Source organism: Podarcis gaigeae, assembly GCF_964106915.1.
Source record: "Podarcis gaigeae genome assembly, chromosome: 1".
Lineage (NCBI taxonomy): Eukaryota > Metazoa > Chordata > Lepidosauria > Squamata > Lacertidae > Podarcis > Podarcis gaigeae.
The window spans coordinates 73,825,027-73,840,665 of NC_139678.1; the positions used below are offsets into that span (position 1 = coordinate 73,825,027).

At 46.1% G+C, this 15,639-nt stretch overlaps 1 protein-coding gene across 1 annotated transcript; it reads left to right on the forward strand.

The window, feature by feature from the left end:
* Positions 1 to 4,645: 4,645 nt before the first annotated feature.
* Positions 4,646 to 8,262, forward strand: CDKN1C (cyclin dependent kinase inhibitor 1C). The gene is made up of 3 exons (XM_083756073.1): positions 4,646 to 6,276; positions 6,797 to 6,923; positions 7,478 to 8,262. The coding sequence occupies exons 1-2, from the start codon at positions 5,682 to 5,684 to the stop codon at positions 6,916 to 6,918; spliced, it is 717 nt and encodes a 238-aa protein (XP_083612199.1). The 5' UTR covers positions 4,646 to 5,681; the 3' UTR covers positions 6,919 to 6,923; positions 7,478 to 8,262.
* Positions 8,263 to 15,639: the final 7,377 nt, after the last annotated feature.

Genomic DNA, 15,639 nt, shown 5'->3' on the forward strand with positions numbered 1-15,639 from the left:
CCCATTTGACCATAACTTCTTTTAGTTCCTCATCTTTTAGATTGCATTTCAATAAAAGGTCATAAGTTTTGAATATTAATATCTTTTTTTTTTAATAATACTTTTCGCAATTTAGATTCTTCTCTCCAAAACCCTATTTTTTTGTCTGAATTAAATACATTATTTAATTGATGATATTGAAGCCAGTCGGTGAGGTAATGTCTTATCTCCTCAAATGTTTTGAGCTTCAGTTGTCCCTGATCTTCTTTTAATAATTGACTATAATTTGCCCAATTACTTTCTGCATTTAATTTTTTTACTGCAAATGCCTCTAGCGGGGACAGCCACGATGGCGTTTTTGGTTCTAATAATTGTTGATATCTAGTCAAAACCTTGCATAGAGCATTCCTTACTATATGGTTAGTAAATCCTCTGTGAACTTTCACCTTGTTGTAGCCAAGGTAGGCATGCCACCCATACCTGTTATTAACACTCTCCAGATCTAATGTATCTGTGTTCTCTAGAGATATAATTTTTATCAATTATAAGATTACCATCTTTTAAACTGTTTTAGAATGCCTTTTTTTCTCAAAAAAATTGCAGATGTGTTTGCCACCTTGGGCAACTTTAGGTGGAAGAGCAGAATATAACACAATAAAACTTATTGCAGAAAGCTACACTTTCCAGAGTGGCTTAACAATCAACGCCTTTTCACAGGGAACTCTGAGAATCATTTCTGTGAGGGGAATCGGGGCCTCCTAAACACTGTCAGCACCCTTAATAAACTACAGCTCCCAGAATCCTTTTGGGGAAGTCATGACAGTTTGAAGTGGTATCTTAGTGTTTTAATATTTGCTGTGAATTTGGCCTCAGTCTGGTTCCTTGTGCTTAACCCTGGTTTGTCTTTGCATGCCTGTCTTGCCCTACCATTGTCTGGCAATCATGTGTGTGAGGTCTTGTACACTGTAGGCTTGTGTCCTAACCATGGTCTACACCTGCCAGACTAGGACAGCCACCCCTGTGCTAAGAAGACTGAAAATTTTCCACTGAGCTCAGTTGGGAAACAAAGTACAAGGCCTCAGATGCTTCTGTCACATGAATATTTCCATGTTTGCCATGGAGTAACATCAAGCTGGCAACAGAAGAGTCAGTAACACATATTTTCATTTTGCCACCGCTATTGAGTCTTCAGAGAGAACATGAAACATCAGTATTCTTGGAAATCAATATTAAGCCTAATGCTACTATCAACTTTATGTGAGGTTAATGGCTTAATGCTAACTCACTAACATTAACCTTGTTTCATTCCCTATCAGAAAACCAATTGTGGCAAAATCTTGTCACTTAGTTCTATGAATGACTGTGTTTGGAAGTGAATATTTACAGTACTGCACAACAATGGCTGAGCCCACACAATGGTCAAGTTCAAGCAACAACTCAAGGATTATTATGCCAGGAACAAGCATTGGGACTAAACACTCCCCTCCTTGCATTGTGTATGAGCTTCGGCAATGAAGATTCTTTCTTGGGTTCAGTCAGTGTTTCCCCAGTACATTCAAAACAGGGAATTCTGGCTTAATACTAGTTAAAGAATCAGAAAAATTAGCCATGAATGATGACCCAAGCCTGTCAGGAGCCACTGTGCTGATGCCATGTGTGGTTCAGGACACCACAGTCAAAGAGCATTAGGATGGCTAACTCACAACCACCAAAGTTCAGGAAAATTAGTTTGCAACTCAGGACATAGTTATGGCAACAGGCAATGACGGGTGGATTGTGATGTACAAGAAAACAGGCCTCAGATTAGTTTGCCCTGAGTGCTCACTGGAAGGACAGATCCTGAAGCTGAGACTCCAATACTTTGGCCACCTCATGAGAAGAGAAGACTCCCTGGAAAAGACCCTGACCTGGGAAAGATTGAGGGCACAAGGAGAAGGGGACAATAGAGGATGAGATAGTTGGACAGTGTTCTCGAAGCTACCAACATGAGTTTGACCAAACTGCGGGAGACAGTGGAAGACAGGAGTGCCTGGCGTGCTCCGGTCCATGGGGTCATGAAGAGTCGGACACGACTAAATGACTAAACAATAACAACGAGAAGCACTTTGTTACAGACATTGCTTTTTTCAATAGAAAACATCTGCAGAGCCGGGTACTCACCATGAAGTTGTTACAGTAGGTGCCACACTTTGAAAATTTGGGGGGAGGAAGGCTCCCTTGAGTACCCGGAGGGGGGGGGGACACTGGTTATAGAGCTGGATAAGTGACGGTGGCAGAGGTGGTGGCTGGGTTCCATTACACAGAATTGGTCTTCAATGTCATTGCTTTTTGCAAATGAATGGAAAGCAGGCCAGTGATAGCTCCTTCCTCAGCTGACCTGTATGGATTAGCTGAGGGCTGTGTATGCATGCACATGAGATTAAGTGTATGAGAGCATGGGGAGACAATACCTAATGCTGCTATGCAGCCCCTGGAGAGTTGACCAAGGACGAATATGGCCCTCAGGTCAAGAAAAGTCAGCTACCCCTGGGGTAAATGGTTGGGACAGAGAGACAATCATCATAATCAAGAAACATATACTTTCTAAGTACAATATATGTTTCTGCATTCAAACACTGTGCATTCATGTTGCCTTTTCTAGATAGTAACAATCACTACAATAAAAGCCAATTCAAAGTTTTGTTTGTTCAGGAGAGAACATTAAATAACTGCATCACTAGCCTGACGTGGGCAACCCTAAGAGCAGCACCAAAAGAAGAGGCTGTGTGGCACAAACCATGGGGATGACAGAATGTGTGGGGACAAGATGGGGACTACTCGCCTAGGTTCCTTCCATTTAAGCCATCTGCAGAGCCAAATATCTCAGTGCAAGCTCTATGCCAAACATTCAAACAAGCTGCTTCACTTGGAGTGCAGCTGGCATGCAGCGCAGTTGACTTCATGGGCTCCACTCGCCTTGCCCAGGGTGTTATCTGCTCCCGGATACATGGACACACATCTATAGGATAGGCAGGCTCACAGTGGACCAACACAAACTTTAAAGTGAACAAAGCTTAGTCTGTGGGGCTTATACTTTATTGGTTAATCATTACCAAGGCTTGAAAAGAAACTGAATTCTGCCTTCTTTTGGCAGGGTACCAGTCGCTAAAGGGATAACTGTGTATACCATGATCATTTACTCTCCGAAGCGGGATTGGCTTTGGTCCCATCATCTCTTTTGTGGACTAGATCTGATAGGTTGTTAAATCAAAGGAATTAATATTTCATCACCTGTTTTCGCTTGAAAGTCTGATTGGATGACTGACCTTTTCTTCTTTCTGCCCCATCAAAAACCCTTCCAACAGGGGTTTACGTCTTGCCTAATGAGGTGTATTGTCAGTGTCACTGAACCATGATAGCCTTTTTATGAACTGTTCACTGAACAGCATCTTTCTGGACTGCAGGCCATCTTGCAAATCGCCATATGGTCCTCTTGGAAGTTTCATTTCAATGATAAAACCCCCAGGAACTGGGGCTGTAATGACATTCCCCCACCCGCCAACGCTACTTCACGTCCTCCTGATTTAAGAGGCCAACACTGCTTCCCTGGATTGCAGCACCTTTGGTGATCTCAAGTAATTTTACTTTTGACTATTGTATCAAATCCATTCTGCTACTTCTTGAAAGATATTTGTGATATTTTTAAATCATGTGTAGATTGGAGCTGCTGTTCCTCCCCTGCTATTCCCTCAAAGAGGAAAAGTTTCGTCCACTCACAACTCAAGGAAATGAATTAGAATGGGAGTCTTTCTTTAAAAGACTTTAATACCTCTTGCATGCCGCTCCCAAACTGCTCTTTAGTGCTCAATCAGAGCAAACGGCAATTTGGATTTTCTCTAGACTGTAGCTTACTCCAATTTAAAACTAAAGAGCAGGTTTTCCCTGGGAAAGGAGCAGGGCAAGAGGAAAACCACTTGGACTCATGCGTTTTAAACGCGGGACAAGCAAAAGTGTAGACAAGCCCTGAAATGCAGGATGTTCAAGCATAAAGCACCAAAACACCTTAAATACTAGCAACATAAGAAGAATCTGCTGCATCAGGGCAATGGCCCATCTAGTCCAGCATCCTCTTCTCACAGTAGTCAACCTGATGAAGAATGGTAGAGGGCATATAAACTAAGCCTTGCTCCTGTGATAAAGAACAGATATGGAGAACTGCGGGGTCCAGTAATTTTTTAATCCAGGTGTTTTTTGCCAACCTGGTGCTCTCCAGATGTTTTGGACTACAACCCTCATTAGCCCCAGCTAGCATGGCTCTCCTGGATTGGGCTGAAGGAAACTGTAGTCCAAAACAGCTGGAAGGCACCAGCTTGGTGAAAGCTGCCAAGATAAAAAAAACCCAAACCATTGAGAATAGGGTACTCTTTTGCTTGCTCTCTCTTTTTCTTTTGTTGGGGTGGAGCATCAAAGGGAGGGGGAGAAATCCTCACTCTGGTAAAGCTGGAAGCCCTGTACGAAACTCCCATCAGGATGCCTCAGACACTTGGTTGCAGATGTAAAGTTCGGCAACTCAACTCCCCCTCCAGTAACCACAGATGGCAACATTTGCAATGACCTGCAAAGATGTATTACGCACAAGTCAGTTAATCTTTGGCAATTCAGTGTAGTTAAGACAGCGAGCTTAGATTAAGTGGTTTTCTTTTAATGAAAAAAGACAGAATGCTTTCATTTTCCTACATGTCCCAGTCCGGATGCAGTTTCAAAACCTATCAAGCAATTGACTCTCTTGTTACTAAGAATGCTAAACATATTAGGATTAATCCGTTCCCTTCGCTGCCTTTTGCAGTCGTCAACTCCTTGAAAGTCGGTTAACGTTTGGAGCCCCACTGTACATATAACCTTTGTTTTCTACACAAAGCCGTTTGAATTTTTTACTCTCAGATGCTGGGTAGAAAAGTTGTTCAATCTTGCAAACACAAACAGAAACCTAAAACCCACCCAATCCTCCAGTAATTCTGTGCTTCCACTAGTTCTCGTGTTAAAAAACTAGCCCAGTGACAATAACAAAACAAAAAAGTACTCGCAGAGAAGCAGCCGTCGCCGACTGCAAACAAAGGGAGCTGAGCCGTGGGCTGGGTGTCATGTTACTCAACCATCTCTTTAAATCGCATGATACTCGCCACCGCCTTCTCTCCTCTCCCTCTCTAACTCCCCCCCCCTCAGTTTTCTAAACACAACCGTGACGGACAAGCCACGCTATCCAATGGCAAGGAGAAGGACAGTTTTGGCGCCTTGCCACACTTCGCCTTTCACCCAATAAGGAGCCTGGGGAGGCGGTCCGACGCCCTGGGTAGAATGGAGCGTCTACCAATGGCAAGAGTGTTATTGCAGAGAAATAGTATTATGTTAATCGATGTTTTGCTCGAACTCACTCGGTGAGAGCTTTAAAAAGCGAGGCAGCCCCAGGCAGGCTTGCTAGAAGCGGAGCGAGGCGCGGAAGGTGGGCAGGTTAAGGCGGAGGGGATCGGGGCGCGCGCAGGTTATTCCGGACCCCCAGCGAAGGGAGGCGGCGAAAGCCCAGCCCTGCTCTCCGGGGTTGTGATTTGGATTTGCCAAGGCGATCGGACCCGCTGCCTCGTCGGGCGGAGAAGGAACCTGCCCGCTCCCTCTTACTACTACTACTACTTCTACTACTACTACTACTACTAGGCGCCGCCACCATCATGTCCAACGTGCACCTCTCGAGCGCCTCGGCTCTGGAGCGCCTGGCGGCTCGGCGGACTTTCCCGCTGCACGCTCGCACCGGGGTGTGCAGGAACCTCTTTGGCCCCGTGGATCACGACGAGCTGAACCGGGACCTGAAGAGCAAGCTGCGGGAGATCTGCGAGGACGGCCAGAAGCGCTGGGACTACAACTTCCAGAGCGACACGCCGCTGGGCGGCCCGGGCAGGCTGCAGTGGGAAGAGGTGGACGGAGGCGCCGTGCCCGCTTTCTACCGGGAGACGCTGCAGGTCGGCAAGTGCCGCTTCCCGGTGCTGGTGATCCGCTCCAAGGCGCCTCCGCCGCCTCCGGGAAGCGCGGAGGCGCCTGCGGAGGCCGATCCCCAGGGGACGGGGGTGCCCTCGGCCCCCTCCCCGCTCAGCTCTCCGGGCAAGACGGCCCCCTTGGAAAGCACTAGGTCGGCGGGCGAGGAGCGCCTCAACCAGGAGAACCGGGCCGCTCAGCTCCACAGCTACTCAGGGATTATAATCAAGCCTGTCCCGTGCGCCGCGGCGGCGCTGAAAAGGGCGTCGTCGGCCAGTGTAGCGCACATCACAGGTAAGCAGCGCCGCCGTCGGATTGGGTTGCACTTGTGCCTGTTTTTTGGGGGGGTTGCTTCCACTTTGCCCCTCCCAGCCCGAGTTATGGGGGCGCCCCACCCCTTCCTCATCTGCGCGGCGTCTTAAAACGTTGCCCGGAGGCGCTGCCTCTGCTTAAAATTCCGCGCAGGTACCCGGGGGTTGGTGGAGCGGGGAAGGAAAATGCTTACGCAGCACATCGCCGCGGCGGCGGCTGCCTCCCCTTTGCGACGTAAACAAACCCCAGCAGCTGCGGCGCCCGCCGCTCGCCGACAGGGGGAGCCCAGAGCCAGGCGCTCCGTGGCGGCGCCCGGGCGAGCCAAGCAGGGCGGGTCCCTGCTGTGTAACGCGATTGTTTTTCTCCCGTTCCTGACCGAGGGTGGGGTGTGTCCCTTTCCAGCTCGAAGCTCTTGGCTCGAGTGACCCCCCAAAAAATAACACACACGCACAGAGTCCCTGCTAATCCCTCCCTCCCTCCTTCTCCTGGGTCTGATCCGCAGATTTCTTCGCCAAGCGGAAAAGAGTCGTAGACTCGAAAGTGTCCGGGGATCATCCCAGCGCCTTGCCAGCTTCAGTCTCTGCTGTCCCCGCCGAGCAGACCCCCCGGAAAAGGCTCCGATGAACGAGGTGAGCGAGCGATGGGTGCACGTCAAGATCGGCTATTTTTTAATACTTAGAAACGGGTGCAAGCTTTTTTTGGGAGGGAGGGGGGTTTCGATCGGCCTTGGGAAGCAGCTCGCCCCGCCTCTCGGAGAGGGGCGACCTCTCGTGCGTGACTGGTCGTTTGCAGAACAGTTGGGGCCGCTGCCAAAACTTGGCGGGGATTGCAAGGGAATGGGAAGGTAGCGGAGGCTTGCAAAAGGAGCCTCTCCTAACTGGTCAGTTGGGTGTGTTCCCCATTCTTCTCCCTCGGGCCCCCGATCTGGAGTAACTTCCTGATGGTCAGATATTGCATGGGGCTTGCTTGCTTTTTCTTTCTTTTTTTTAAAGCCATTCCGCCCCCTCCTCCACCGCTTTTGCTGACTCATCAGTTGCTCCTCGGGGGAGGGGAGAGCGAGGAGGAGGAGGGGGCGGGCGGGGGAGTCTCTTTGTATCGGCCAACAACTCCGTCCAGTTGCGACGTCGCCCGGGAGTCCTCTGTGCAAGTTTGTGCTATGTATGCGCTTGCTCTTCTCTTGCAGATTTTGCACTACAACACCGAAGTGATTGTTTCCTTGGAAACACAAGAGCTTGAGAGGCCCTTCCTCCTCCACACGTTAAAAGGGACTGGCAAGAGAGACCCAGAATAGGGAGGAAGAATCCCCTGGTTGTGTGTGTGTGTTTTTATCTTCTTCCCCGTTTTGTTTTTTTCGTTCCTCCTCTTCTACTCGTGCCCCAGAAGGAACTGCTTGTACCTCTATGTAGCAAAAGTGGCCCGACTACAAGCCACCTGACGGAGCAGTGTTAATTTACAACTGTGCAATGTATTACGTTTTATATATATTAAAAATGTATTATGCCTAATGTGAGTACACTGGCCAGAAGTGTAAAAGCTTTAAAGTCATTTATATAAATGTTTAATCTCTGCTGATCTCTCAGTGCAAAACAAACAAAAAATGTATATTTGTAAAAAAACAAAACAAAAAAACAACTTAAGAGTTATACTAACTTATATTTTCTATTTATGTCAAGAAAAAAAAAGCGGATAACTTTGGTTGACACCCAGTAGTCTGTTTTGTGTGTTTGGTTTTTGTTTTTCTTATTTGGTTAAGCCAAAGGGCACTATATATTTGCTTTTTTGTTATTTACAAAAATGTAAATTTATTTTTATAGTGGGTTTTTTTGCATTCACAAAATGTAGCTATGAATCAAAATTAGTTATTACTTGAAAATAAATCTGATACAATGGTTCCTGAGCCGGTCTGTACCACTGCCACTGCAAATTTATGCCACAATGTTAAAATAAAAAGGAATCAAATGTCAATAAGCTGCCTTGGTGTTTATAGCTTTTATTCTTATCACTCTGTGATTGGAACCCCCACCCCAGTGCACACAATTTTATTTTCTTTGGCTTCTTAAAATATAGTGTAACATCACTGTTAATATTATGCAATAATGGCCATTGGTTCCTTATGTAAGAGCAGGACTGTCAGCTTCTGTGTACTTTGAGAGCAAACCTGATGGATAGACTGACATTAGATTAAAGTTATGTTCACCTCACACCTGATTAAACAACTTGCATAAGAAAGTTTGGCTGCAGACGTTGTACTGCACAAAAACCACACTCAAGGCAATCTTAGCCCTATTCCATTGTCTCTCTCCCACACCCAGTGGATACCTGCATTGAAGAGAAAAGCTGGGTATCTCTTTGGCCCTACCACACTGTCTGATCCCCATGTTTCAGACCCACTACCTTGGGATGGGAGCAGGGAGCCTACTCTCATGGCTTAATCTTTTTTTTTTTTTTTTTTGCACCACCACCATCTAACATCAGAAAGTACCATTATTAGCCTTATTAACTAATACAAGGAAAAACATAAGCCATAAAACACAAGCATCCTTAAGTCACATTCAAATAAAAGTCACTTTCAAATTCTCTGCCTTGAATGTCCCAGTACCACCAGTCTGGTATGGTTCACACTGGAGAGACAATCTACTCACCTGTTTATGCAGAACACAAATTTGCTGTATCACATGGACTACCAAAAGAAGCAGTCCAGCACTGAATATGAACTGCTAGCTGTGTCTTTTGAATTGTGATTTGCATAAACAATAGTTTTCAAGTGTGCATGCACACGAAAGCTCATACCAAGAACTAACTTAGTTGGTCTTTAAGGTGCTACTGGAAGGAATTTTTTTGTTTTGAATATTTTTCAAGGTACAGAGATACACACATACATAATTTTACTTGTATGCTGCCTTTCCATAGTTAAATACTGGGGCGGCTTATAACATGAAAAAAATACATAATTACAAATACAACAAAAGTCACGAACAATAAAACCTCAGAAAGTACACAACTAAACTGAACAATTTCCCCATATATGATAAAATAATATGAGAAAAAGAACAGTTAGAATCTATATAATAAATTTTGAAAAATGTAAAAATAAAATTGTTCAAACGATAAAAAAAAATTACAAATAATTCTCAACAGCAACAACAACCACCCTAAACAGTACCCCCAGCACTGTATTTACTGCATGTAGGATGGCTTATTAACTTTAATCCTACCTGCATCTTGGAACATAGATGTGCCATGCCTCCCTCTAGACGACATCCCTGATTATTGGCAATGATGGCTGTGAGCTGGGGATCGAAGCAGCATCTAGAGGGCCATAGTTTTCCTAGCCATGCTTTGGAAAGAAGGATAATTTTATTTCAGTAGCACTGGCTTATACCTTATAATATTTAAGACTAGAGGTGCAAAGCGTCATGAAGCTAAACTGCTCAGCTGCGAAGGCACAGGATGACTGCAATTAATTGATTCCATGGATGCCTCCTGTGGAACAGTGGGAAAGGGAACAGCAAGTTAGAATACACTGTGAAATGCATGGTGGTCGGTTGAAAGCCTGTTGGCTCTTTATACGCTTGTAAAGGTGCACTCTAGGTGTTGTGTGTGTATTGGAGGCACACTGTTTTTGTCAATAGAAAAGCCACGAGGAAGGAATTTTCTATCGCCTTCTGAAAATATCATTGGCTAATGTCTTTAAAAGGTATGTATATGGCCCTCTGCCCTGTGATCTTCAGATGAAGGGTGGTATGGAAATTTTATAACAATAACATTTGTTTTTAGGTGGGAGTTGAGAAATCAGTGTTAGTTTTGCATAAGATGTGACATCCATCTTTTGAATATATTTACTTCAAAAGAAGCCCCATTCATTTCTATGGAAGCAAATGTGGTTCTGATTGTAGCCCATAAAGGGGGGGAATGTTTTAAGTATGGCTCAATGGGACCTTCTGCCATAATTCTGTACTCCAGCTCATGTCCAGCGATTGTGCACCACATTGTTAAGATGTACCCATAAAACACAGTGCCCAATACAGCCTAGAAGCAATTGCGCTGATGTAACGAACACCTGCTTTCAGCAATGTGCATTGTAAGAGGTCCATGGGCCTGTGAGATATGATTGGCTCCATCTCCTCTCTTGAGCTTAAAATGACAAAGGGCATCTGTCAGTATGCTACAAAAAATATCACTCTGTATGATGTCATTCCAAGTTTAGGACTCCATTGTTAAGAGAAGTGTTTCGATTCAATGAACTCGGTAAATATTTTGCCAATGATCACAACAAAATGCAGGTTGCATTTCAGAGAGGTACTTCACATATTGCGATCTGGCCACCATCAATAAGACATAAAGAGATGTAATGGAAGGACCTCAACAACCGGTACCCTGTTTCAGTCTCTTTCTCTGCAGCCTCCAGTTCCCCTGACGTGTGCCATGCCTTGGCACACCCCTCATACACTACTGCAAAGATTTGAACTGGCCGTTTAAATCTCCTAGTGACCCGTTATTTATGGATCATTGGCACGATAAACCACAGTGGCTCTTCTGCCATGTCAATGCACTCAGGGAGCCCTTAATCCTTAACTCAATAGCTGAGAGCCATTCTGGTCTTGTCCACAATAGCATATATCTTTACAAAATATTGCATCTGTTGTGCATGCTTCCCAGCACAGCCATAAATTTCCTGGAATGTCAAAATCTTGGCCTTTAATTAAATGTGCCTTATCTCTCCCTCACTCACACATACAATATAGCCAGATAGATTAAGGCTGTGAGCCTAAGAGACTTCAAAATAAGTGCCAAGCAAACCGATGGGACTTATTTTCAGGTAACACATATAAGTAAAAATTTATAGCATTCTTATTTACATGAACCATTGATTTCAATGGAACTTTACCTTTACATAAAATTGCAATCAAAAGCTTTCCTCAAAACTTACTGAAGTCCAATTGCAATCCGAACTCAGAAGTAAACAGATATTATTATTTATTGAATTTGTTAGATGTTTTATCTTGCCCAGGGCAACCCAAAGAAACTTACAACCAAACAGATGGACAAATAAAGGGGAGACCCACATAGATATATTAAAACCAAGAGGAAAAAGAAATACATTAAAAACATCCCACCCAGTTCTAAAAGGCCACAGTTACTTAAAGATCAGTGTTGTCTAGAGGCCAGGCAAGCTTCCTTAAAGAGAACATTCAACAAATGGGGAGCCAGCAAAGAAAAAGCCCATTCTTGTATTGCCACCCTCCTCCTCCTCCTTTGGCAATCACTCCTAGCCGAGTAAGATTGTCTCCATAAACACCGTTTTAACAATGAGTCCATAAGTGACTATGGAGGCCAATTGTGAATCCACACGTCCTTCCACAGTGGGGACATTGGTTTCCAGGCGGGAGTTGATCACGGTGTTGATTTGCCAAGCGTGCCTTCTTCTTAGCACGTTTCTCCCTTGCATCCTGAGTTCGAGTGTCTTCAAAGCCCATGACACCATTGGTAAAGGCTGTTCTCCAACTGGAGTGCTCGCAGGCCAGTGTTTCCCAGTTGTTGGTGTTTATACTCCTTTTGTTAAAGATTTGCCTTGAAACAGTCTTTAAACCTCTTTTGTTGACCACCAGCATTATACTTTCCATTTTTAAGTTCAGAATAGAGTAGTTGCTTTGGAAGACGATCATCAGGCCTCCATACAACGTGACCAGTCCAACGAAGTTGATGTTGAAGAATCATTGCTTCAACACTGGTGATCTTTGCTTCTTCCAGTACACTGATATTAGTTCACTTGTCTTCCCAAGTGATGTGTAAAATTTTTCGGAGACACCGTTGATGGAATCTTTCAAGGAGTTGGAGATGGCGTTTATAAGTGGTCCATGTTTCACAAGCATACAGTGAAGTTGGTAGTACAATAGCTTTGTAAAGAAGCATTTTGGTTTCCCTGCGAATGTCCCAGTCCTCAAACACTCTGCACTTCAATCGGGAAAAAGCCACATTCGCAGAGCTCAGGCAATGCTGGATTTCGGCATCAATGTTGGCCCTTGTGGAAAGATAACAGACCTCTCATGAAGGGGGCCTCAGATGGTGATCGCAGGGTCTGGGTCGGTACATTTGGGAAGAGGCGTTCCTTGAGGTATTGCGATCCTGAGCCATTTAAGGCTTTAACAGGTCAAAAACAGCACTTTAATTTACTTTCCATAGTGTTTAGGATCAGATGCAAGCTTACTGAGAGCCAGTGTGGTGTAGTGGTTAAGAGCGGTAGTCTCCTAATCTGGGGAACCGGGTTCGCGTCTCCGCTCCTCCACATGCAGCTGCTGGGTGACCTTGGGCCAGTCACACTTCTTTGAAGTCTCTCAGCCCCACTCACCTCACAGAGTGTTTGTTGGGGGGGAGGAAGGGAAAGGAGATTGTTAGCCGCTTTGAGACTCCTGAAGGGGAGTGAAAGGCGGGATATCAAATCCAAAAACTCTACTTGGGAATGAGCCTTTTATAAGCAGTAGATGGTCCCTAAATTCAGTTACTCATAAAGAGAATAGGATGAAACCAGTGAGATTTGCTCAAGTATAGGTCCATGTTTGGAAGCTTCAAAATAAGCCACCATGCTAGCCTGCAGCAGCAAAACAAAGCTGGTACTTTAAAGATGAACAGATTCCTTAAGCTTTGATGAACTAGAGTTCACTTCTGATGGGGGGATTGGAAAGACAATTTTCCATACATAACAAAATCATGTCATGTTCAGTACCCAGATTATATCAACCTGTTAATACTGATCACTGTTCAATGGTGCAGGTTGTAGTAGCAGCGAGCTGGACTAGATGATCCTCAGGGTCCCTTTGAACTCCATGATTCTATTATGCTAAGCCTCTGTCAGCAGTAGTGCCTGTCCCTAAATAGTGATTTCTCAGGCGGTGAAAACCCCATTTACTTACTGCGGAGTGTGCAGAAGCTTGCAATCCTGTGCACGGTTATCAGAGTAAGTGTGAGTAAATATGCCTAGTACTGTACTGGGTTGTAGGAGTGCAACTTTACTTATGAGGTTAACCCATTAAAAAGAATCCAACTCGATGGTCCTGGGGCGGCTCCTCCCTCCTTAGATGGCCACGTGTGTTATTTCACTTGCTTCAAAATGTGGTAAGCAGCCAGCCCTACTGACTTCCCGTCCTGCCCTACTGCACTACTTACTGAGCCAAATTCCTGGCCTGACGGCACCGTCGATCCAACCCCAATTCATGGGGCTTCCGAGTAAACAGATCTGGAATTTAGGATCTCGTCGTAAATGGGAAGATCTGGGTTCTAGTAGCTTGAGCAAAGGAGATTGATTTTGCAATTCTGAGGGAGGGCTGTTAATCCGTCTCCCCAAATTACCCGTCGAACAATAGGTTATTAGGAGCAGTAAAGTGAAACTGGTCCGGAGTCTTTTTTTTTTGTGTGTGTGTGTGTGTACGAATATCTTCTGGCCTTTACGGTAACTTCTGCGTCTCGTTTACACGCCCCCACACCCCCTTTACGCAGCGCTCTAATATTCATAAGTGGCACAGGAGTGACCCTGGTTCCTCCGCCCCTTCGGAGCCCGGCGCTCTCGGCCGCCTTCGCCCCGCCCTTCCTCCCGCCCCGCAGCTCCGAGCTCGGCGCAGTTTCTTTGATCCCGGGGGGCGCTTCCCGCTCAAAGAGGGCGCTTCCTTGCGAGTCAGTGGCACCCAAAGGCAGGGAAGCTCCTTCCATGTAACAGGTCGCTCAGAGAAAGGGGCTATTCGGAGCGGGACCTGCTCCCGCCTACCCCCCCCCCCTCCGCCAAGTTGCTTTTAACTTGTGGAGTCGCGTGAAAACAGTCGTCGTAAAACGGCCTTAGGCGGCTGCAAGTACTCCAGGGAACCAAAGTCTGGAAAGGCGCTGTCGGGACGTGTATGTGTGTGTGTGTTTTGAAACTCTGGGAGCCGCCATTCCAGATGCTTTGCACGCAACGTGTAAGAAGCGGTCCTTCCAGGGACCACTCGCTTCCTTTCAATGAATGCTTGCTAGGACCTGAGTGTAGCGGGAAATGAAGCGGGGGGGTGGGGGAGGGCACGGCGTCGAGGGTGCAGGAGGAGATTCCGTGTGCAGTTCAGAAGCCAGGCTCGATTTCTCCGCAGTCTGCAGAAAGGAGTGAGACTCCCGCTTGTGGGATCCTGGCTTTGATTTTGCCCCGCTTGGGCTTGGTCGGACCCAGCTGACAGAAAAGCCCTGTCTTGGGAGTGTGTGTGTGTGTGAACTTGCTCCCCTCGGGTTCTCCTCCCTTCCCTTCCCCTCCCCCACCTCCAGCTACAAAGCGATCGCCGACGGTATCTTCTTCCGACCGACAGGGTCGGTCTGTGGGGTTGTTTGGATATCAGCTCCTTAGAGGAGGTTCCTTGAGATACTACTCCTCTTAGCAGTAGTATTAGTTATTGTGGGAGGCCTTTCGACTCCTGCTTGAATCAAGCGGCCTCTGGATTCTGGATATCTTCTCTCCTCTCCACCCGGTGCCCCGGTCCTTTCTTTTTATATTAAAAAGAGTAAGAGAAGTCCGATACGACAACACATATTCTAAGCCAGGGAAGCTTTTTAAGAATCCAGCCGGTTGTACTGATTTAAAACAGAATCGTCTCTCCCTCGAAATTCTTCCCCGGGATTAAGCTCAGGCACCGCCCCCTCGGCATAAAAGTAACCTTGATTTACGTCCAAACTGTATGATCACTTAATCAAGAGAACTGGATGTTTTTCATAGGCCTCTCTGCCTATGGCGCTGGTTGGAGGCGATTGTCCCTTTTGAAAGGTGAAAGTTGGGTGGGTGGGGGGAAAGGAGCCTCCCCCCTCCTTATTAAACGCCAACAATACATGGAGGGAGGCAGCTGGATCCTCCAGGATTTATGGGCTTTTCTCTTGCTTTCATGCAAGCAGGTGTCTCTGGGGCTGCCATTGTCTCAGCCCACCCCACCCCCATGGCTAAGAATAGGAGCTTCTGAAATGAAAGATCCGCAGGCCTCAGCCTTCAAATGGCCCGGCCTCGGCTGCTGCAGCCCTCCGCTAAGGTGCAAGAAGCCACCCTCAGGCAGTTATTAAACTGATTTAGGAGTTTAGCTGCTTTTCAGAGCATCCTATTTTATCTGTACACAAAGACCTTGGCAAGCGGCACAGCAGCTAACCTTGAATTCTGGATGCTCCTGCAAGGGTTTTAAGATCTAGAGATTAGCTCCCATTGAAGAGCAGCACTTCAGCTATCTTGGGGAGTGGGGGTGTTTGTTTGCCTGTTTTGCTTTTTATTTTGGCTTTTCCAGTATCTTTGCTGTTACACGCTATGTCAAAATCGGCCACAGTCCAGAGCTCAGGGAAATGAGTGAGCTTAAG

Coding starts and splice junctions, on each gene's coding strand:
- CDKN1C (XM_083756073.1), top strand. CDS start 5,682: ATGTCCAACGTGCACCTCTCGAGCGCCTCGGCTCTGGAGCGCCTGGCG. Junction 6,277..6,796: donor CAGTGTAGCGCACATCACAG/GTAAGCAGCGCC, acceptor TCTGATCCGCAG/ATTTCTTCGCCAAGCGGAAA.